At 70.5% G+C, this 22,905-nt stretch overlaps 1 protein-coding gene across 7 annotated transcripts in view; it reads right to left on the bottom strand.

The window, feature by feature from the left end:
• The window catches only part of KIRREL1 (kirre like nephrin family adhesion molecule 1), a 67,613-nt gene that overhangs the window by 10,745 nt on the left and 33,963 nt on the right, over window positions 1-22,905 (bottom strand). For all 7 annotated transcript variants that reach the window (XR_013374288.1, XR_013374289.1, XR_013374291.1 and 4 more), the window contains exons 2-4: window positions 4,001-4,150; window positions 3,306-3,455; window positions 377-534 (exon numbers count right to left, since the gene is read on the bottom strand). Coding sequence is in view for 2 of the 7 variants with exons in the window: in XM_077887238.1 (XP_077743364.1) it covers window positions 377-534; window positions 3,306-3,455; window positions 4,001-4,150 (458 nt within the window). In the remaining 5 variants the exon portion in view is untranslated. The remainder of the gene's footprint in view (window positions 1-376; window positions 535-3,305; window positions 3,456-4,000; window positions 4,151-22,905) is intronic.

Genomic DNA, 22,905 nt, shown 5'->3' with positions numbered 1-22,905 from the left:
GCTCCTTGCTCATCAGCGTCCAGAGAAACTGGGCAGAAAGCGCAGCGGGTTCCGTGCACCATCCTCCCGGACCCCGCAGAGTCCCGACTGCAAGGCTGCAAGGTGTCCGCGCCGGGCGGCTGACCGCGGCCCCGTACCCCGCCACCCCGGGGCCTACGCCGTGTGTCCGGCGGCCCCCGCGGCTCCTCCACGTGCAGCTGCCCCCTCTGCAAAGCCTTGGCGGCCACCCCGGCCCTCAGGACCACCGGGCGCGCGCGTCCGTCCGTCCTGCCTGGCTCTGGCCCGTGTGTCCCTCCTTGTGTGCAGGAAGGAGCGCCCACCTCCCGACACCCCTTGGGTGGAGGGGCCGAGGGCCTGGGGGGGCAGCGGGCCTCACCGTGCTGGCCACGGCGCCCTCCTGCTGCGTCCCGTCCCGGAACCAGATGATGGTGGCGGCCGGCTTGGCGTTGAAGGCTCGGCAGGTGAGGTTGTGCGGGGTGCCGGCCTGCAGCAGGAGCACGGGGCCGCCGTCGATCCTGGTGTCCTCGGGGGGGACTGCGGGGCGAGCAGAGCCAAGTCGGGGTGGGGCCGGCAGAGCCCCCGCCCGGTGCCGTCCCTGCCGCTGCAGCCAGCCCCTGGCGGCGGGGGGGCTCCCCTCACTCACAATCACTGTACCGCTCGCTCCTGGGGGCTTCGGCCCAGGCCACCAGCACGGACCCCTTGCGCCCCCCGCCCCCGTCCGTGCACAGCCCACACGGCGCACGGGGGGCTTGGCCTCAACCCGGGGAAGCCTGGGCCCTGGGCCCTGGGCGCCTAGCGCGGAGGAGCGCCCTCCTGCCTCCCACCCTGTGGGCCCCGTCCCAGGGCTGGCCCCAAGCCACCTGCAGGCCAGCACCCCGTGCACTCCCGGCCTCCCCCACCCCCCACCTGGCGACACAGCCATCCCCACCAGCGGGTGATTTCCTGCAGTGGAGGTGAGAGTGGGCCAGTGCCCTGCCAGACACCTGCGAGGCCACCGAGCACCCCCTCACGGTCTGGGCTCCCCAGCCTCCCCGCACTGGCTCACCTACACCTCTGCTGTCCCCCCCACCCCCATCCCGGGCTCCCCCAGCCTCCCTGCACTGGCTCACCTGCACCTCTGCTGTCCCCCCCACCCCCATCCCGGGCTCCCCCAGCCTCCCTGCACTGGCTCACCTGCACCTCTGCTGTCCCCCCCACCCCCATCCCGGGCTCCCCCAGCCTCCCCGCACTGGCTCACCTGCACCTCTGCTGCCCCCCCACCTCCATCCCCCAGCCTCCTTGCACTGGCTCTCACCTGCACCTCTTCTGTCCCCTGCCATCCCCCCCACCTGCTGCAGGGGCCACCCCGCCACAGCCACCTGTCAGCGGTTCCCAGGCGGGTGCTCTGAGCGCCTCACCTACCTTGTGTTGGGGGCACAAGGTGACTGTGCGGCCCCCACCCCGCCAGGGCTGCTGTCCCCGGCTCCCAGGCATTGCTGCCGTCCGGGCGCCTACCAACGGTGCACAGTAGGCCCCGGCTGACCGCAGGAGGGATTGGCTGGCTCAGATTTCCGATGCCAAGAAACAGGAGGCCCCCCTGCCCTATCCCCACAGGCCCCTGAAGCCTGGGATTACAAGCTCCTTGGAGATAGGGCCGCTCCTTGCCCTGAAAGCCCGGCTGCCGGGGCAGGCGACAGCCGATCCCCAGGGATCCCAGCCCACCCAACCAACGACGAGGGGCAGAACACACACAGGCAGGGCTTCAGGGATAATCCCCGGGTGCGCCCAGTGTTGGCCAGGCCGGGAGGGGCTCCGTGGGACACGCTTCGGGAGCCGGGAGGGCCCTGCAGGCCGGTGGGGGCGGGGCTCCCGGGTAGGAGCCCTGGAAGGGGCCCACCTGCGCCCACCTGCGCCCACCTGTGCCGAGCTGCACTCTGGCCCGCAGGGGCGGCTCTCCAAGCAGGCTGCCCTGGCCTCTAAGCCTGGCCCATCTCTGCACCTGTCAGGGGACCTGGGGAGGCCCTGGGGTCCGGGCACAGCCATGCCCAGCCTGGGGGCTCTGGGGAGGTGGCGGGGGGTGCTGGCCCGACCGTGTCCCACGTGCCCGCGCTGCCTGTGTGGCTCGCACGAGCCCGACTGTGCGCTGAGGCCCGGGTTCCTCCTCCCGGGAGCACCTGGTCCCAGGCCAGCGGGTGCACGCGCGGAGACGGCGTGGGGAGGCCGGAGTGGACACTGACCCCACGCGGGGTCCACCGGCCCGGTCCTGAGCCATCTGCCTCTCCGAGTCCGCACAAAGGAAAACGGGGCCACTGAAGCGCCTGCCCCGCCGCCAGCTAGAGGCACACGTGCACGGGGATGCCCGTTCGCAAACACGTTTTTATGATTTGTGACAAATGTGCGTGTCAACATGCACACGCGTCCGCGGCATCCGTTTTCCTGTTTGTAAAATTTTAAAAAATAACAGGAACCCTCCCCCAGGAGCGGTGCCGTGAGGTCAAACGGGAAGCACGGACGCGACGCGCAGGGCTGGTGCCCGCGGGGGCTGAGCGAGGTGCCCGAGGGCCGCGCATGGGTTCCGTCCAGCCTCTGTGGCTACACCACGGGCCCTGAGTGGGGTCACCAGGCCACCCGGGGACACCCCGGGGTCGTGACCTCTGCAGGGCCCAGCTCTCCGGACCCCGACACAGGACCACGTCCTGTGGCCCTCTCCCCGCCCCCGCCCACCCATCAGCCCATCCCCCTCCCACCCTTCCGGGGGCTCATCCCAGGTCACAGATTCCAGGCGACCGGAGGGAAGAGAGGGAGCGGGATGGAAAGGAACGGGGCAGCCGGAGGACTAAGGGGGCGTGGTGGGCAGAAGCAAGCCCTGCAGAGGCGGGGGCCAGGGGGCGTGTCGGGGCCGCCCCCCACTATGCCGCCGGCCGGGGTCCCCCCAGGAGGGACATCTGTTCAGGCAGCAGGACCCCAGCTCTCAGCCCCCGGCTCACCCCCAGGGGAATCTCAGGGCCGGGGAGGGGGTCAGGGGCCTGGGGACCCGGTGAGGGGGGCAAACAGCCCCGGGTCAGTTGCTCGGCTGGACTGGGGGGGCCCGGAGCAGCCCTGGGGCAGCAAGGCCGGGCCCCGGGGAGCCCCGTGTCCCGCGGGTGGAGCCCAGCCCAGCCGGCCGAGGCCGCCTCACGCACCCGCCCGGGGCCCAGGCGCCCGCCCCGCTCCCTCCTACTGGACGTGGCTCTGGGGGGTTTAGGGACGGCTGGGGGCTCCGGGGGCAGCGCGAGGCCAGGAGGAGGCCGGGGCGGGGGCAGGGCCGGCGGGGGCCAGGGCCTTACTCAGCACGGTGAGCTTGGCCCGCCGCGAGCGCAGGGCGGCCTCCGTGGCCTGGCACTCGTAGGACGCGTCGTCGGACAGCTCGGCGTCCGTGATCTCCAGGTTGTACTGGCCAGCGTCCGCGGAGCCCACGACCCGGTACCGTGGCCACGCTGCGGGGACACGGCAGGGAGGTGAGCCCCTCACTTCCTGTCCCCACTTCCCGTCCCGGCCTGCGACCCCGCCGCCCTGGACGAGGAGGAGGAGGAGGTCCCGGGGGGGTGCGGGCTCAACGCTCACAGGGGTTCCTCGGACACCGGGGTGAGCTGAGGCCCGGGGAGGAGAAGCGGCTGTCCCGCGCACCCCCCGTCCTACGCACCCCTGCCCACAGGACACAGGGCAAGGACCCTGCCCGGAGGGTGCCCGAGGGCAGCAGGCTCCTCCGGGGGACGGTGGCTGTGCTCCCCACCCCCGGGACCACGGCCTCCCCTCCGTCTGCCTGGAGCGCCTCCCTGGCGTCCGTCTGTCTGAAGCTCTTCTACCTACAGGTCTCTGGGTTTCCCTCCGGGCCTCAGGCTTCCTGCTGCCCTCTTTGCGCCTGGCGGCAGCCAGGAGCAACTGCAGCGCTTGGGGTGGGGGGCAGGGTGCAGGCTGGCGGGCACGCAGCGGGAGCACGGGGAGGGGCGCGTGGACGCTGGGCCGGCGGGAGCCCACTCACCTTTGAGGCCCTGGCCCATGCCCAGCGCCAGCCCGTCCTTGGTCCATTGCACGATGCCCGAGTAGTTGAGCAGCACGCAGGGGAGCACGGCCCGCTGGCCCGCCACCACCGTCTGGTCGGCCGGCTCCTGGCTGAAGCGGGTCTGGGTCCCTGGCAAGGCCAAACGGGCACCGGGTAAGGACACGCAGGGGGAGGGGGCTGCACCACGGGCCATCCTCCTAGGCCCCCCGCCCGCCCGGCCCCTCCCCTAGTCCTGCTCCCCGCCCTGGAACCCCTCCCCGATGGCCCCTGGGAACGTCCTGGGAGCGGAGGCGCTCGGCCATTGCAGACTGCGGTGCCTTGTTATGTAAAGGGTCGGGCCCAGGCAAGTCATGCCGTGTGGGGTACACACAGGACATCAGGGCCGAGGCGAGGGGGATGGGGGGATGCCGGGGCCCGGGCAAGGGGGACGGGTGGGGGGATACTGCGGCCAGGGCGAGGGGGACGGGATGAGGGGGACAGGGGGATGCCGAGGCCAGGGCGGGGGTGGGGGGACACGCTGGGGTCAGGGCAAGGGGGCTGGGGGGACACCGAGGCCAGCACAGGGGGGACAGGGTCAGAGTGCGGACATGAGCCTGAGCCTCGGTCCTCCCATCCGGGCCTGGGTCGTCTCACCCGCCCCCTGCTCCCGCCCCCGCCCCCACCCCTTTGCAGGTGCCAGCTGCGTCCTGGTACAGCACCGCTGGCCATCCCGCGGCACAGCTGGGCTCCGTACCCTGTGCCCACCAGGTGTATTGAGTGAGCCGCCGCCAGGCACACACACGAGCGACTCTGTGGGTCAGCAGAGGATGCACCCCGAGGACCCACCCCGAGGACCCATCCCGAGGATGCACCCTGAGGACCCACCTGAGGACGTGCCCCAAGGACGCACCCTGAAGACCCACCTGAGGATGCACCCCGAGGACCCACCCGAGGATGCACCTCAAAGACACCCTGAGGACACACCCCGAGAACACATCCCAAGGACCCCTCTGAGGCCGCGCTCCAAGGGCACACTCCGAGGGCCCACCCCGAGGACCCCCCCCGGGGACCCACCCCGAGAACCCCCCTCGAGGGCCCACCTGAGGGTGTCTGCGCAGTGTCAAGGGCGGCCCCCGAGCCCGCTTCTCTGCGCCTGCCCCGACTCCAGGGCGGGGGGGTGTCCACGTGCCCCCGCCCCGCCCCGCCCCGTGGGAGCCCAGCGTGTATGACTGTTCTGCTCCCCTCGGCGGAGCCCCACGGCTGCGGCGGGAGCGGAGCCGAGAGCTGCACAGTAATTGCCTTTAATTGCGGAGCCCAAGTGGAGCGAGGCCCGGGCTGCTGGCAGCTCCCCCAGGCGCTGCGGGAGGGGGTCAGGGGTCCCCAGCTCGTCCGCCTGTCACTGCCCATCACTGCCGAGAGCTCAGGGGGCTCCTCCCGCCTCTTCCCCGCACCCAACCCTCCGGGGGCCTCTCCACGCCACAGACCTCCCGCCGAGCCCCCCACACAGGCCCCAGGCCGAGTCCCCCTCCCTGCTGCCTCCTCCTCCAGCACCGTGTCTCCCCTTCTTTCCAAACCGGCCCCACGTCCCCTTCTTCCCGGAAGCCCTCCTGGATTGAGGTTCCCGAGGTCCTAGGCCATGCACAGCGGGTGCCCTCGGTCTGCACTTCCGTCCCAAATGGGAACAGGCTGCGCCCACGTCTCCGTCTCGGGGAGACCGCATCTGCGGGGGGGGACCTCCGCGTGCCAAGGTCAGCGCTGGCCGTCTCCGCCCTGAGTCTCCCTGGACAACTGACATCCAGCTTGCCTGCTTCACCAGCGGCCAGGCGGGGCAGCGTCTCCACCGCGGGGGCGGCGTCCACGGGCATCTCCGCAGACCCGCGCCCACCGGGCGCCCACGGCTGGGCCTCGGAGGTTGGGCAGGTGCCGAGATGGCAGGGGCGGCCGGTGCACAGCCTCGTGAGCACTCTCCGCATCGCCCCCCTTGTTACTCGGTTCCCTCACGCCGTGCACCCCTCTACTACGCCTGGAGCTGTGCCCCATGCCCGCGGTTCTCCTTCCCGGCTGAGCCCGCCCAGGGCCAGGGCTGGGCCTCATGCCCGGCTTCCCTGCGGGGCCCGGACCCCTGATCTCCAGGGGGAGTCCCCAGAAAGCACCAGGAAGCGGCTCTGTCCATGGGGAGCACGCAGCAGCCGCCCCTGCGGCGGGAAAGAGGGGAGGCCCTGGCGGGCAGAGGCGGGGGGAGCTCGCAGGGCAGGGCGGGCCGTGTGTGCCCGCTCACGCTCATGGCGGTGGTTAGGGCCCTGCAGGTGCGGGGTGGCCTGGGAGCCCCAGCACGGATGCCGGGGCCTGCACGTAAAACCTGCTCTTGGTTGAGGCCATTGGGTCGGAGGTCTCCCTGGGATTGGGCCAGGGCACACAGTCAGTCCTGAGAGGCTCCCCGGGGGGAGGCAACGCAGGGCCGAGCTGGGATAAGGAGGGGAGCCCGGACCGGGGACCCCACGCCACGATGGGATGGCTGAGGAAGAGCCTAGAAGGTGAGCCGTGAGGGTCACCTGCTGGGGCACCGCCGCGAGGGTAGATGAAGGAGGAGATCCTGGGGACACCCTCCGGGTCACAGAGGTGTGAGGAGCCGGTGCCGGTGGCCCAGCTGGCCTGGCGAGGACACAGCCACGGCTCCGAGGCCTCGGTGCCCCCAGGATGCGCGCCTCCCACCTGGGGCCCAGGCATGGCTCCCGCTCCAGGAGGGTCTCGGGGGGTCCCACCCCAGACCAGCAACACAGGCTGAGCCCGCACAGAGGCCGGGAGGGGGAGGGACACGAAGGGGACCCAAGGAGAAGCTGGAGGGTGGCAGGGAGCGGCCCGGGGAGAAAGGAGGAGTGCGGGGGGCCGGGGCGCTCTGTGCCTCCCACGGGAGCCAGGCTGGGTCACACTGCAGAAGCCCCGTCCCCAGCACCTGTCCCCGCGCAGCTCCCCGCCCCACTCCTCCCTGCACTGCTTGGCTCGGGTCGCGGCCCTTCTCGAGCCTGCCTGGGACTCAGGTCCTCGTGTGTGCGTCTGTGTCCCCCACCCCCGGAGCCCCTGGAGGACAGGGACGCTTCGATTTACCTCTGTCGCCCCTTCACTCCGGGCAGCGGCCCCTAGGGACGGTGACTCCCAATCATAAGGTCCAGCTACGCACCAAGCACGGGGCGGACGCGTCACACACGTGTCCACCATCACGATCGCTGCGCCGGCGGCTGTTCTGTCCACTTTATACAAACGGGAAACGAGGCTCCGGGGACGTAAGGTACGGACACTACCGAGTAGCAGCGACGAGCACGCACTTGGGGCGCTCAGCCCCGTGCCACCCCCAGGGACACCCAGTGTGCGGGGCTGGTCCCCACTTTACGCCTCGGACTCCAGCTCGGCTCTCCGGACTTGGGCCAGGGCGCCCCCCGCCCCGCGTCATCTCCCCTTCCGTTGGGCCCAGGGAGCACAGGGGTCAAAGCCCTGATTCTGATTCGGAACCAGAAGGGACGTCTCGCTCCATCCTGCAGGCCGCGGAGATGCCTGCAGACGCTGCGACACACGCCACGGGCTCCATGTGGACACACACGGGCTGCAACGCGACAGCCCACACGTTCCCGGGCGCCCCCTGGGGCACGCTGCCCCTCGCACGCCTGCGGCCCAGCCTCCTGTCCCCAGAGCGCTGCCTGCCAGGCCAGCCGGGGAGCAGGGGGACGGGGCCAGGCACACGAGGCTGCGGGAGGGGGCTGGCGGGGGCCAGGCCCTGTCTCCCCAGATTTATCAGCCACGCAGTAACCCACGCTCCGCACTCCAGCTTGCTGCTGGCTCAAAGAGAAGCCTGTGATTCGCCCCGACAGCTCTCAGATGGAACTAAATCTCTGCACACTCCACCCCTCCTCCCGCCACGCTGTCCCCCTCCCCGCCCTCACATGTCGGTGCCGCTGTCCTCCCAGCACCCCCTCCTCCTGCTCTACGACACAGCAGCCAGGGAGGGCCCCTCCGTCGGCCTCGCTCATCTCCCGGAGCAAAGGAGCAAAGGACTGCGATCTCCGGCTGGGCCCGGCCGAGGGGACGGTGGAGGACAAAGGGGGATTCGCACTTCGGGCAAAGGAGCAGAGAAGGCGGGGAGGGCGGAGGCAGGGCCGGAGGGGCTGAAGGTGGCGGGCACGCGGGGCCACGCGGGAGGGGGACACGCCGGGGCTCCGGCTGGGACAGAAGCTGTCGCGGGCGCGGGGGGCGCGGGGGTGGGGGGACGCGGCTCTGCTGACCTGGCGCGGCCCGAGTCCAGGCCAGAAACAGACAATGTGCCGTGGCCCCCGGAGGCTCTGCCAGGCTGAGAGCCGGGGTCAGGAGGCTGGCACAGGTGCCCTCGGGCGCGGCTGAGCAGACGCCAGGTGACGCGAGATCAGATGTGGCCCCAGACAAGCCTCCCACCGCCGCCCCAGCCTGCTGCGCCGGATCCATCTCGCAGCCCGAGGCGAGCAAGTGGCCCTGGGCACCCAGACTCGGCCCCCCCACCCCCCCTCCCCCCGCCCGAACCTGTCTGCCCTCCCTCCCTCCCTCCCTCCCTCCCTCCCCCGGAGCGGGATGGCCAAGCTGGGGAAGGCACAGCCCAGGGGGAGTCTTTCCAGGGACCAGATGGGATTTTACAAGTGGCCACACTCTGGCCTGGTTTCCCGTGTCTGAACAGGCCACAGGGCTGGCCGCGGGGCCGGCTGGTCCTCCCAGAGACCGCAGAGCAGTTCCCTGGTCTGCGCCATCGGGCCAGCCCCGGAGAAGCAGGGACAGGAACCTGAGAGAGGCTGGGCCTGGCCCCGGACCAGCGCCGGGAGGGCACACGGCAGCCGTGGGCGGCCCCGGCCCCTCCAGCTCTGGGACTTTGCTTCTCTGGGCCTCAGCCTCCTCAAGCCAGGACGGCGAGCCGCCGGGCCCCAGGGCCCTCTGGCTCTGCTGCTCTCAGATCCTGTGGCATCACCTGCTCCCCTGGGGCCTCCGCCAGACCTTGCTGACCGTCCAAGGACTCGGCCCCGTGCCCGTCCCTCTTGGACCGCGAGGAAGAGCTGGTGCACCTGCGGCCAGCCTGGCGCTTCCTCCCGGCCGGGTGGGGGGGCCCGTGGGTTTGGGACAAGACCCAGATGGTGACCCCGCACAGGGAAGGAAGGGCGGCCTCGGCTTCCCCTGCAGGGCGTTCCCCGTCCACTCTCCTGACATCCCCTCTGCTGGACTCACGGTGGGCAAGCGGAGGGCAGAGGGCCGGCCGCCCCGGTCCTCGGGGGACCTGCCAGCCTGGGCCCCTCGCGAGGACTTTGAGCTCCCGAGCTCTGAGAGACTGGCAGGTGCAGCTGGACGCACGCCCCCTCCCCCGTGCGCCTGTGGCCCGGCGGCCCCCTCTGTCCTGCCAGCCCGGGCGACACCTGGGCCAGACGCAAGCTGACAGCTCTATGCAAATATGCCCCTGGCAGGGGACCCGGAGAATGTTTGGTGGGAAGGACAAGGGCATGAGAGCCCAAGTGGAGCTGGCCGCAGCAGGTATGACAGCGGGAGCGGGGAGGGGGCCGCACGAGGTGACGGTTCTGCTGAAAACCTGAATTTCAATCTGGCTTCAGTGGGCAAGGGGAGGGCAGTGCGGGAGCAGAGGCAGGTGGCCGGCAAGGACTTCGCTGACGGGAGGGGGCGGGGAGGACGGCGGAGGCCAGGCCGGTCACACAGCCAGAGGCCGAGGAGACGGACGGAAGGCGGCACAGAACGGGGACCCCTGCTCCCCCGCGCCCCCCGGCCCTGCACCTGCTGTCCCCCAGCAGCCCCCAGCCGGCAGAGTGGGCGCAGACACGGGGGCGCAGCAGAAGCTGGGACAAGAAGAGAGCCACACCCAGCAGAGGGAATCGGGGCAGGCAGGGGGCAAAGGAGCCCAGGGGCCACTGTGGCGAGCAACAGGAGGGAACCAGACAGAAAACGGAAAGAAGAAAAGAAAATGAGAAAGAGAGTCCGAAGGTCAGAGGAGACAGGGCCTTGGTCACCATCCAACAGCTTTACTCCAAGAAACTGAGGGTCGGCAGAGGAGGCAGGTATCCGGTGGCCCCCGAGCCGACCTCCCAGCCAGAGACCCCGTCTGGGGGCACCCCCAGCCCTGCTCGTCCTGCACGGGACCCCCCTCGCCCCCCACGATGGGAGGGAGAGCGCGGGAGGTGAGGTGTGGACCAGAAGGCTGGGAAGGTGGACGGAGTGGGGGTGAGGAGGGAGCGGGGCCAGTGACGGGGCATCTGGCAGAGGACAGCGAGCAGCAGGGCCGAGGCCGAGGGCTGGGCGGCCGCCTCGCAAGGCCCTGAGCATCTAGGTCAACGGGAAGAAGTGAAATCCTTGAGAAAGGGAAGGGATTTCTGAGTGGATTAGCCAAGGAGGGGGAGAAGGAGACAACGAGGTGACTCCAGGGGCAGCTGGGGGCCAGGCCCGGGCTCCCCCACAGAGAAGGCCCCCGACCCCCCAACAAGGCTCAAGGCCCAGGGAGCGAGGCAGGCTGCTCCCCAGACCCTCTATGGCGGGCGGGCGGGCGGGCAGAAGGAGGGCTTTCCCCCACCCTGGAGCCGCGAGCCTCTCTCTCGCCAGGCAGGGGCTCTTTGGGACACCTGTCCCCTCCCGGGTTGAACGACCTTCACTGTATCCCTCACCCTTCACACCCCTTCCTCTCAAAATTAAAAAAAAAAGGAGAAAGCCCAGCAGATCCAGGTATGGGACTTTGTCTCCCTCGGGGCCGGGGCGGCCTCAGCACAGATGACCCCGCAGATCCCCCGACGCCGCGAGCCGGGCCAGGCAGGCCCCCAGGACGGCACAGGGTGCAGACAGGGTGCCCCACTCCCCAGCAGCGTCTGCGGGAAGGGCTGGCCAGGAGCCCCCAGGCCGGGTGACAGCAGTGACCGCAGCTCCCCAGGGAGCAGGCTTCCCTGTCTTGCAAGAACGTTCCCTGCAGTACGCTGCGAGCGCTCCCCACATCTGCAGGGGCTTGGATGAGGCCGATGATCACCTGCCAGCCACCTCCCGGGGGCCTGGCGCTTTCCGATTTTCCCCACGTGCTTCCCATGTTCCCCTCTTGCTTAGACACAGGCCTATCAGATAATCAATCCGTAACCGTTTGATCAGGGTGGCCGGACACGGTTTGCGGGACCAAGGCCGAGGGGCAGAAATTCTGCACAGAGTGTGGGGACAGAGAAAGGACGGGCCACACACAGTGGTCCAGGACTGAAGTCACACATGTCGGAAAACTTCTGTCCTGGTGACCGACGGCGAACCTCCGCGGGTCAGCGACAGGCTGAGTGTCCGATTGCATAGACTTAGACCATGGCTTCGTGTGTCGTACATGCTGTGTTTCACGGTGGCTCCTCGGCCGCAAGACGAGGCTGTAGACTGGGACGCCAGGCGGCCTCTTAGGCACCTTCCAAAGTGAGGCGCACAGACGTGCTGGGTGCACAGCAGGTGCCCCATAGACGCACGGCATTTGAGCCTCCGGATGACCGAGTGGACAGTGACTCGGCCGTCACTGCAGGTGGATCCCGACGTCCCCCGTCGTGCCATCGGTGACCCACCACCCTGCACCGCCTGGGCGGCCAGCCAGCACCCGGGCAGCGCCGCCGACGGCCGACCGGTTGGGGACGTGCCCTCCATCAGTGGAAACACGGCGCTGTCCACACGTCGGGCTGAGCCCGGGGCTGCGCGCTGGCGGCCCTGCGGCGCTCGGGACATACTCCACGGACACGCACCTGCTGGCTGGTCGGCCACGGAGCCCTGACGACGGGGCAGGGAGTGGGGGACACGGCCCCAAGGGAGCGGGAGCCCAGACGCCACCGACACGGGCCGAGACACCCGCGAGCAGCTGCAGGGCCAGGAACTGAGGCGCCCGGGAAACTCGGAACTCGGGTCGTGTGTCTTGAAAAATGAAACGCGGGATCCCTGGGTGGCGCAGCGGTTTAGCGCCTGCCTTTGGCCCAGGGCGCGATCCTGGAGACCCGGGATCGAATCCCACGTCGGGCTCCCGGTGCATGGAGCCTGCTTCTCCCTCTGCCTATGTCTCTGCCTCTCTCTCTCTCTCTCTCTATCATAAATAAATAAATAAATAAATCTTTAAAAAAGAAAAAAGAAAAAAAAAAGAAAAATGAAACGCTGTCCCCGTCTGGGCGTTCCTCTACCTTCCAGAGGCTTCTACGCCCTTGAGAAAGGCTGCACGCAGACAGGGCACGTCCTGACGGAGGAGACGGAAGTGGAAGCCGGGCTGCTCTGAGGTTCGGGGCTGCAGCGTGTCGCCCATCTGCTCAGCCGGGGCGGCGGTGGGTGTTTGGTGCGCGCGTCCGTGTGGGCGTCCGTGTGGGCGTGCGCGTGCATGTGTGGGCGTCCGTGTGGGCGTGCGCGTGCATGTGTGGGCGTCCGTGTGGGCGTGCGCGTGCATGTGTGGGCGTCCGTGTGGGCGTGCGCGTGCGTGTGTGCGCGTCCGTGTGGGCGTGCGCGTGCGTGTGTGGGCGTCCGTGTGGGCGTGCGCGTGCGTGTATGGGCGTCCGTGAGGGCGTGCGCGTGCATGTGTGGGCGTCCGTGTGGGCGTGTGCGTGCGTGTGTGCGCGTCCGTGTGGGCGTGCGCGTGCGTGTGTGGGCGTCCGTGTGGGCGTGCGCGTGCATGTGTGGGCGTCCGTGTGGGCGTGCGCGTGAGTGCGCGCGCGTCCGTGTGGGCGTGCGCGTGCGTGTGTGGGCGTCCGTGTGGGCGTGCGCGTGCATGTGTGGGCGTCCGTGCACATGCATGTGTGCGTCCATGTGCGCGCGTCTCTGAGGGCGTGCGCGTCCATGTCCGTGTGCACGTGTGCGCGTCCGTGTGAGGGCGTGTCCGTGCACGCGCGTGCATGTGTGCGTGCATGTCCATGTGCACGAGCCCGTGCATGTATGCGCGCCCGTGTGCGTGCGCGTCCGTGTGTTGGTGCGCGGGGGGGGGGGGGGGGGACACGTGTGTCCCTGTGTGCGCGCCGCGCCTCGGGAGCGCGTGTCCCTGCTCCCCTCCGCACGGGGGTTGAGGCGGAGGCGCCGCGGCGGCAGGTCGGTCCCGGGGCTCCCACTTACCCTCCACCCAAAAGGCTCCCCGCAGCGCCGCGTGGAGGCCCCGGGGCGCGACGCCGGTCAGTCCTGCGCACCCCGCGGCTCCGCCTAACTCGGGGCGTCCTGCCCGGGCGAGGGGCCCGGACCTGGGGCCGAGGGGCCGGCGGCGCGCAGGCTCCGTCGTGACCGGCGCGGGGGCTCGGGTGGCCGCGCGGCACCGCAGGGGCTCCCGCGGGTGGGCCTCCGCCGCTCACCCCGCCGTCCCCTCGCCTCCTCCGAACCCCCTCCTCCAGGCAGGCCTCCCACGGCACCACCCGGGCTGAGCCCCCCCCCCGGCTTCCCACACGTCCTGCCCACTAGTGTCTCCGCCGCAGGGAGGCGCGAGGGGTCTGGGGCCGCGCAGGAAGGACGCAGGTGCAGGCCGGGGGCCTCTCCTTTCCGGCCCCGTCCCCTCGGCCGCTGGGAGCCGGGTCTGTCTGTCCTTCCTCCCTCCACCCCCGCAGTCTCTGCAGTAACCTCCCGAGTCCCCACCCGGCAGCCGCGCCCCACGGGGATCTGACCGCCCGGGACGCCTCTCTCGGCGGATTCAGCCCCGCGATGTCCCCCTGGGTGACCCCCACCACCCCCACCCCGCGACGGGACAGGGCCGGCATCCGCCCCGGATATCAGAGCCCTTGAGGCTCGGCCTGCCCCCCGGGGTGGACGGGGCGGCGGGAGGAGGAGCTCGGGGAGCTGGGGCAGGGGGGCTCCGAGCGCCAGGGCGAGGCCCGGACGGGGTGGGGTGGGGACGGGCCTCAGCGCGGGTTCTCTGAGATGGAAGTGGCACCGGGCGCGCTGGCCTTGGCTCAGATCATCCTAGACCTTCCTTCCCGAGCCACCCCGACCTCCTCAACCTCCTGGGACCTCACGGGGCGCCCCGACCTCCCTGGGCATCCTGACCTCTCCGCACCTCACCAGGCACCCCGACCTCCCCAGTTGCCCTGAGCTCCCCACGCAGAGCAATGGCAGGAGGGATGACCTGCTGGGGGGCGCACTGCTTCACTCAGGAGCCAAACGACCAAGGGACACACAGGCCACCAGCTGTGCCCCTGCTCACGCAGTCCCGGACACCTCGTCCCCCTGGGAATGACTTTCCCTACCAACACCGCGGCTCCGGGCTGGGCGGCTGCACGCGGCAGGTGTCCACACTGCAGGGAATGCGCTCCAGTCCAGGCAGGAGGGCGGGATGGGGTGGAAGGTTCCCAGAGGGCAGCCAGCGGGGCAGGAGCAGGGCAGGCCCCACGGAGGGCGGGAGGGCGCGACCCGGGCCTGTCGTTCGCAGCCCCGACGCCTCCAAGGAGGTAGGAGGGTGCCCCACGCACGAGACGGGACAGAGGTGGGCGGGTAGGCAGGGGTGCAGGGGGGTGCGGGGGCTTCGGCTGCCCTGTAGTGACCCGGTCAGGGGGACACAGGAGGGCAAGGGGGGAGGTTCCAGAACTGGGCTGGGCGGGGCGTGGGGGCTGTGGAGGGCGACGCCACGATCATTACACGGAGTCCAGTAAAGTCCTGGGGGCGCCGGGTGGCAGAGGAGCGCAGGTAAGGCACGGGGGGTGTGAGGGGTGTGGGGGGAGCCTCACCCTGCCCCCCGCCCCCCCACAGCAGCACTGATTCCAACCGGAACCTCGTCCTGGCAGCCAGGCCACCCCATCCCGGCTAGAACCCACCCGAGGCGGCCAGCAGCTCAGGTTCCCTCGTGCCTGCCGCTCAGCAGGCGGGTATGGACACGCGAGCCCGGAAAGCCAACCTGACCCTCGTCCCAGCACCCGCATCGAGCGCCCGTGGCCCCAGGCCCGGCTCTGGCCGCCACCCGCCTCAATCCTGGGGGCCGCTGTCCCTAGCGCGGCCTCACTGACCTCACTCTGTCCCCCTGCTGAGTGGTGACCGCGCATCCAGGGACGCGGGGCCCCGGTCCTGGTGGGAACGTGGGCCCGAGTTCTCAGGCTGGGTGCGGGTGCTTACACGCCTCGAGGACGCTGCCCAGAGCTCGCTAGCTTTTTTAATAAAGATTTTATTTATTTGTTCATGAGAGACCCAGAGAGAGAAGCAGAAACACAGATAGAGAGAGAAGCAGGCTCCATGCGGGGAGCCTGACCAGGACTCGATCCCGGGACCCCGGGGTCACGCCCTGGGCCGAAGGTGAGCCCCCGGGGCCCCCACCCAGAGCTCTCTGCCCCAGGCAGAGGGCTGAACACTGCTGGACACGGCCGGGGCTCAGGACGAAAAGCCAGACGCTGAGGCCCCAGGATGAGCGAGGCCGACCCAGGAGGCACCCGCGTGGGCGGTGAGCATGGCGACGAGTGGGTGGGCGCCAGCGCAGAGCCACACACACGGGTGCCCGGCCCGACGCAGGAGGGAGGCCTTCGTGCGGCGCCCGCTCAGGCGCAGGCCCTGCAGTGGGGAGGGTGCCCTGGGGTGCTGAGCCGCGGGGACCCTGCGCTTCCCTCCCGCTCCGGGGCGTGGGGCCGAGGCGGGCCAGGAGCTGAGCCCTGCGTCCTGCTGCTGCCTCATGGGCCGCGGGCGGAGGAGCAGGTTGGAGCCCGCTCGGGCCGAGGGCTGTGGCATCGCCGTCCCTCCTCCTCCAGGCGATGAGCACCGGGTCCCAGAGGGCAGCCCCGGGGGGTCTCCAGGACCAAGCCGGGCCTGGACACAGACCCCGAGGACCCCCACGCCCACACCAGCGGCCCCGTTCGCCCCCGCGGGACCGGGACGGGTGGGACCGTGGCCTCGGGGCAGCTGCAGCCTCTGCGGGGCGGGGGGGGGGGGGGGGCACCGGAGGGGCGGTGGAGGGGCTGCCTCGGCCTGGCCAGGCGCCTCGGGCACTTCTCCGTGGCCACGGGCCTCGCAAGCCTGGGGGGACCGGGGAGGCAGCGACGGAATAATAATGAAGGATTTTTAATAACTCGTCAGCTCCGGTGTCAGCTGAACGGCGCCGCGCAGCCCGTTGGGAAAACTTCGCGAGGTATTGTCTTCCCAGGAAGGGAGACGGAGCGGAGGGCGGGGGGCCGAGAGCTTCCAGCGAGCACGAGGGAGCACCGAGCGAGCACCGAGCGAGCACCGGGCAGCGCAGGGGCAGGCGGGGCTGGGCCCAGGCCCTCGGGGCGCTTCCACTCCTGCCATGCGGCCACCCAGCACTGGGTGATGACAGCCCGTCGCGGAGCCCACCCAGGTCGCGCCCTCGCCCAGGAACCCACCCGCCACCCTTCCACGCCCCGTACTCGGAGGAGGACACTGGGGCCCAGGGGCGGCCGCGGGGAACCAGAAACCCACGTCTCCCCAAAATGAACACAGCTTTACCAAATCCGACTGTCACGCGTACTTTCCTATGGCTGCGCTGCTCGCACAGGGCGGTGCGCGGGGAGCGGGTCAGGATGGGGCCGTGGAGAGCGTGGGGTACACCCGCCTCCACTCGCACGTCTTCTCCCCCATCACTCTCGGTGGGCTTCCTGGAAGCGGCGGCCGTGCCCGTGGGCCGGGAGGTGGAGAGACCTGCCAAGCCTCGGGAGCGACAGGTGGAAAGGGCTCGGTGACGCGGATGGCGGAATGTTCTAGGAGACTGAGAAGCCCTGGCAGGTACCAAAGAGCGGGCAGGCCGACAGGTGCCGGTTCTTGGAGGTCAGGGACGTACGGGCCTGTGGCTCCAGGCACGCCGAGACCTGGCGGGGCGCCCCTCGGGGCAGGACCAGCACCCCTGAAGGGGCGGCCTGGGGGAGGGCAGGGCACGCGGGGCCACCCGAGCGGCGGGGCTCCAACACCGAGCCTCCCGTCACGGCTTCAGAAAGGGAAACCGAGGCAGCAGAGAGCAGCCCGTGCTCCCCGGGGACGTCCTGCAGCGGAGCCTGCCCCCGCCCCCACCCTGTCCCCACCTCACCTCCCGCCACTCGGCAGGATGGAAAGTGTCACCCAACTGTGACGCCTCATTAACACTTGGGAAGTCGTATTTCACAGCCTCCCCCGGCTCTCAGGTGGGGGGTTATCGTTAGAGCCGCAGGTGACGCAGCGACGCGTGACCGGGGCACGGGGGGGGGGTGGGGGGGTGGGGGCAGCCCTGACCCCCCGGGCGCCCTGGCCCAGCCCCACACCCCCAGGCCGCTGGTCAGTCCAGGAGCCAGGAGGAAGGACGGAGGGCGGAGGAGGCCGGCCCTCAGGAGGGACCGACGGCAGGAGGCCCAGGAGGGCCCTACACAGGGGCTCCCGGAGGGCAGGGTCAGAGCAGGCTGGGGAGCCCGTGTCCCGGGGGAACCGGGACAGCGCAGGGGCGGCAGGAGCCCACAGACACGCTGGGGCTGTGGCCCTCGCACCCACCTCCCCCCGGGCAGAGGCAGCTCCCAGGCCTGGAGCCTCCATCATGGCCCACCCGACCGGCCCCGCAGCCCCGCTGGGGCCTCCCTGCCACAGACCCTCCATACGGGAATCCTGGGGACTTGAAGACGGGGGAGGACGCGGGGCATCGGAGCCCAGGGCCATGTGGGCATGGCAGACTCAGGTAGGGACGGCGCGGGGACACCTGTGAGGACGCCAGCTGCGCCCTTCCCTCCCGCCCGGGCCCCAGGCCCCCTCATGAAGCGCTGGGGGATGACGCCCACGGGTGCCCCCTCCTCCCGAGAGGCCCCCGGGATGGGCAGGTAGGTTCTCGGAGGGCCCTCGGGGCTCCGGCGGCCTCTGGCGGGGCTTAGCTGGGCCAGGGCGCGGCCCTCAGCGCTCACACGCCGGGGGTCACCCCAAGTCACATAACGGTGATGAGGACACCTCGGCCGATGTCCACGGGCAAGTGGGTGGCCAGAAACCTGGTAACTTGTGCGGAGAGTTCCCCGCGGCGCCCGCCCCGCTCCCGCCCCCGTGGAATCCTGGAACAAGTCTGAGAGCCCAATAATTCAGTTGGAGTCTGTTCCACACTCGCAGCACGTCCGGGGGACCGGCCGTGTGCCAGCGTTTCCACCCAGTTCCAGACATGAGGGGTTCGCAAGGCACAGCCCTGTTCTCGGGGTGCCCATGATAAACCGCTTTCAGGAGAGATAAGGCTCCCGCCAGCCACCGGCGGTGTGCGTGGGGAGAAATGATTAATTCTGACACGGGGAAAACGAGGCGGGGACCCGGGCAGAGGCCGGGTGCAGGCAGGACAGCCTCGCAGCGGCACACAGGAGGCGACGAGAGCCCACGCAAAGCCCGCGGGGAGGGTGGGGTGCGTGGGAGGAGCGAGCCTTGGCTGGAGCTCCGGGTGCTCGTGGGACAACAGGGTTGTGGGACGACAGGGTTGTCGGGATTCAAGGTGACAATCCCCTTGAACGTGCAAGCCACACGCGCGTGGCAATTATTCGGCACCACGCTGTCTGCGGCTCCTCGGGCATAAGAGGGGAGTGGGTCGTGGCAGGTGGTGCCTCCATCCCCACCTCTCGCACCTTTACCCCAGCAGGCGTCAGTCCAGAGTCCCACCCACCTCGGGCCCCCCATGGAATCCGCACAGGGGGGCGGCCCGGCACACGCGAGCGCCACGTGGGGTCACGGGCACACTGATCACTGCGCAAGGGGTGCAAGGGGCGGCCGACAGGGAGGCCGTCTGGCCTGGGAAGGGGTGGGGGGACTGGCGACCAGGAAGGCCCCAGGGAGGGGTAGCGAGGAACTCTGCCAAGCGTGGGGCGGGGGGGGGTCCCCAAGCGGATGAGGGAGCCCATTGCCGGGGTGGAGAAGCTCCTCCAGGAAGCGTGGACGTGGGAGCAGGGGCTTGGGGGGACAGGGGCCTCTGCACGTGATCGTGGTGACACAGAGACCGCGGGCATAGGCCGCTCTGCGCACTGGGTGCCGGGGAGGCCTGGGGTTCGGGCACCAGCCCAGAGGAGCGAGGAGGACCGAGAGGGAGCACCTGCCAGCAGCTGCGGCTCGGCTGCGGAGAGGAGCTCCAAGGATGTAGCGCTGCCCCAGTGGGGAACGCACGGAGGACGCGGGGTCAGCAGGACCTGGAGCCTGGGAGGAGGCGGAGGCCCAGGGGTGGCCTTGTGCCCAGGCGCGGGGTCCACCCACTCACGGCGGGAGAAGTTGGGAATCCTGGAGGGGCGTGGGGTGGCCTGACCCCAGGTCATTGTGAGGAGTGGAGGTCATGGGGGGGCACGGGCGGGTGGACCCCAGACACTCTGCTCGTGCGACCGCAGCATGGAGGCCGGCGTCAGGGTGCGGCCCCCAGAGCCAAGGTGACCGGATGCCCCGAGCACGACAGGACTCGGGGGAGGCCCTCGCGGCCGTGGGCGGCTGTTGGCCGCGTTCAGTGGTGAGCGTGGAACGAGATGCACGCACAGTCGGGGCTGCTCGATGTGAGCCGTCGGAGTGTGACAACGGCCGCCGGTAGGTCGTGTGTGCTATGACCCTGCCCGTGATGGCCTGTGGCCCTGGACAACGGGCACTGGACACCCTGCTTCTGGGCACAGGGAGCAGCAGGAGCAGGCTCAGCGGCAGGAAGGTTGCAAAGGCACCGGGCGTGAGCGTGAACCAACCTCACAGCCCCACGGCCGCCCACCCGGCCAGACCCCCACACGGCCGCGGAAGACCAGGGGGCACTGAAGGCCAAGGAGGGACCCCACTCGGCAGGGCTGCGGGGCGAGGGCTTCCCGCGCTTGCGATGTTGGGAACCAGGCGGAGGTGAGACTCCGGAGAAGCGAGGCCAGGGCGCAGGGCCGGCCGACGGCCACCCGCGGTGCCACTGCGCTCCCAGGGCCTGCAGCCGGACGCCCGGAGGACACCCCGACATGACGGGGACCGAGGCCCGGTGAAGGGAGGTGAGCCCCCCCAGCCCCGGAGCCGGTGGCCAGCAGCGCCAGGGGCACAGCTGCGGTCTCCCCGGGGCCATCCCCGCAGAAGCACCCCTGCGCACTGAGCACCCCGCCGGCACCCGGGTCCGGCTGTAATCAGGAATGCTGTCTTTCTAGAAGCCCCCGAGCCCCTTCTCCGACACCCCTGCAGGACCCAGGCACCGGCGGTGGGTGCGCTGAGCTGAGACCCGGGACCCAGGAGTTCCTGGGTGGACGGTCCACACGTCTCTCCACGCACGTGTCCCCCCTGCACCCCCGCACAGTCCTCCACTCCAGACACCAACTCTCAGCTTGAAACCTCGAGAACCACCACGGGTCCCCCTGCAGCGCCTCGAGGCACGCTCACCAGCCTGCGCCCACGCGGGGACTCCAGCGCCAGCCCCCACCCAGGCGGGCAGTGGCCGCAGGCGCCCCGGCCCCTCCACCTGGTGTCCCGGCCCCGCCGCCCCTGCCCCGCGGCTTCACCCTGCACTCAAGTCGGGCACCTGCACAGCGGCCTCCGTGAACGCCCTGGGGTCACCCCGCGTGACCCCCTCCATGGTCCCGGTGAAGCTCAAGCCCGAAGGCCCGGCCGCCCTCCCTGCTGCTCCCCCGCGTGCCCCCACTCGCCGCACGGACGCCGTGGGGGATGCGTGGGACCCCTGACCCAGCCCCCAGAGCCCCACCGGTAACCCCACCGGTAACCGTGTCTCTCTTGTCCCTCACCCCAGAGATGTCTTGCTCAAGCCGGTCCGCACTTGCTAACGGCAGCTTGGCCTCTCCGCCGAGCGCCCTCTTCCGGGAAGCTTCCGCCATCCGGCCCCGCCCTGCCCCTTGGCCCCGTGCCACGCCCACCGCGGCCTCCCCTCTCCCCCCCCCCCCCCGCCCACCCCCGGCAGTGAGTGCTTCACACCCTCCTGGCCCAGTCCTAGGACCCGCCACCTGAGCGTCCCCGGGCGCCCGCGGGGCAGGACGGGCGTCTGTGCCGTGACAGGTGCGCAGCCGCGGGGAGCGCCCGTGCGGAGCTGCTGACTTGCGCCTCTCACGCTATTTTTATACGCGAGCGAAGCGGCGCGTGCCCCTCCCCCCGAAGGTGTCCGTCGCACCTCTCCGCGGCCCAGTTTGGACCCCGCGCCAGCCAGAGGTCACCGGGGGCAGGAAGCGCAGCTAGGCCTTCCCTCGTGGCTCAGCGCAGGGGCCGCTAGAACAATCTAGTCTTTGCGTCTCGCCCCGTCTCCCTGTAGGAGCGCGGCTGTCCAGGGCCGGCTCTGCTACGCGCCTGGGGCCGGGGCTCCACCGAGCCTCCGTGCTCACCTGTGATAAGGGGTGACACTAGTATCCCCCGCGCACGGTGAGCCCGAGTCAAGTGTCAGGCATCGTTCTGATTTATCTTGCCCTGCCCTTCCACCCTTATTTTTGCACATCTCTGGATTTGGGGACTGGATGGGTGTCATCAGCACCGAGGAGCCCAAGGGCCGGAGGGCTGGCACAGGATGCCCACTGCTCGGCCACCCCCGGCCCAGGACCGCCTGGAGGTAAGAGAAGGGAAGCCCGGGCCAGGGGAAGGGAGGGCAGGGAGGGCAGGGCGGGCAAGTCCTGGGCAGAGGGCAGGCAGCGGCGCTGGGGAGGCGCGTGGTCTGCGGCTCGTCCCACAGGAGACCCAAACCGGCCCAGAGCACGGCCCTGCACGGCCGCAGCACATGGGAGCAGCGTGGCCGCGCCCCCGGCAGCCCTGGGGAGGCTGTGCCCAAGGGATCGGGGACCTGGGGACGTGGCTCCGTGTCTGCAGTGTCTGCTCGGAGCCTCGGGGGGCCCAACAGGGCCGGCAAGGCGGTGCCGTGGGTGGGGGGGCATGAGGGTGAGACCTGCCCATGAGGGTTGTGAGGGTCGAGGACACAGCGCCTCCCAGCTCTCAGCCTGGGTGTCATGACGGCTGTCACCTGGGAGGCGCCCCTAAACGGAGGGAGCTCCGAGGACCTTGGAACCTCACTTATTTAAGCCAACCCAGGTCTCCGTGGTGGGAAGGTGGCCCCCGCGCGAGCCCTCGCAGTGGAATCGGGGCACCCCAGGCCCCGATCCCACCACCAGCCAGAGGAGCCGCGGGCCGAGGAGGGCTGTGCCAGGTGCGCGGGGACGTCAGCCCCCGGGGCCCCCAGCGAGTCAGCAGGCAGGTGCACGGGGCCCTCGCTTCGGGGTGCTGCTCCCCTCCTCCCTCTAGCTTCTCGCCGTGACCCCGGTTCGCTCTCTGGAGCCACACGAAGTGGACCTGACGCTTCTCCCGGTGACGGGCTCCAGGCGAGGGTGTGGCCAGGACCTGCCCCGAGTCCCTCTTCTCCGCTTTCTGGAACCGCCCCCGTGCTGTGGGCCCTGGCCCCCCGCCCGCCCCCCTGCACAGCAAAGCCCCCCCAGGGACTCACACTGCGGCTCCCGGTCACCCAGGGCCCCCCGGGTGGCGAAGCCCAACGCGGCTCCTTGCCTTCGCTGCCACCTGGCTCGATGGGTGAGCAGCGCCGGGTGCAGCTGCCCACGGCTCCCCCGCCTCCTCCGCAGGGTCCAGCCGGCCACCCCCTCGGGTCCCGGGCCTGCTCCGTTCCCTGCAGCGGGTCCACGGACTCAGCGTTTGCGCCCCTGGCCAGCTCGGACGTCTCCCTCACCCGTCGGCCCCACCCGCACGCGGCCTGTTTCGTGGCCGCACTGGGGTGTCCAAGGGCCATCCCACCTCGTCTCCGGAACAGACCCCCTGGCCCTCCTCCCCTAAAGGCGGTCCTCCTGGCACGGCCGCCTCTACTGGTGACATAGCAGCCAGGCAACCCTGCTGACCCAGGGAGCGGCCACACCTGTGCCCAGAGCGCACCATGGGCGTCCTCCTCGAGGTTCTGGTCGCCGCCGGCGAGTCCTGGGGCGGAGGCTGTACACCCTCGGGACCTCCCAGGTGACCGAGGGTCTGTGGGCTCTTGGAGCACAGCTCTGGGTGGATCCGCATGGTGCCGGCAGCTGGGGTCAGGGCCGCGGTCACCA

Source organism: Canis aureus, chromosome 38, assembly GCF_053574225.1.
Source record: "Canis aureus isolate CA01 chromosome 38, VMU_Caureus_v.1.0, whole genome shotgun sequence".
NCBI lineage: Eukaryota > Metazoa > Chordata > Mammalia > Carnivora > Canidae > Canis > Canis aureus.
Note: the sequence above shows the minus strand (reverse complement) of the source record. Positions and strands in the feature narration are given on the sequence as shown.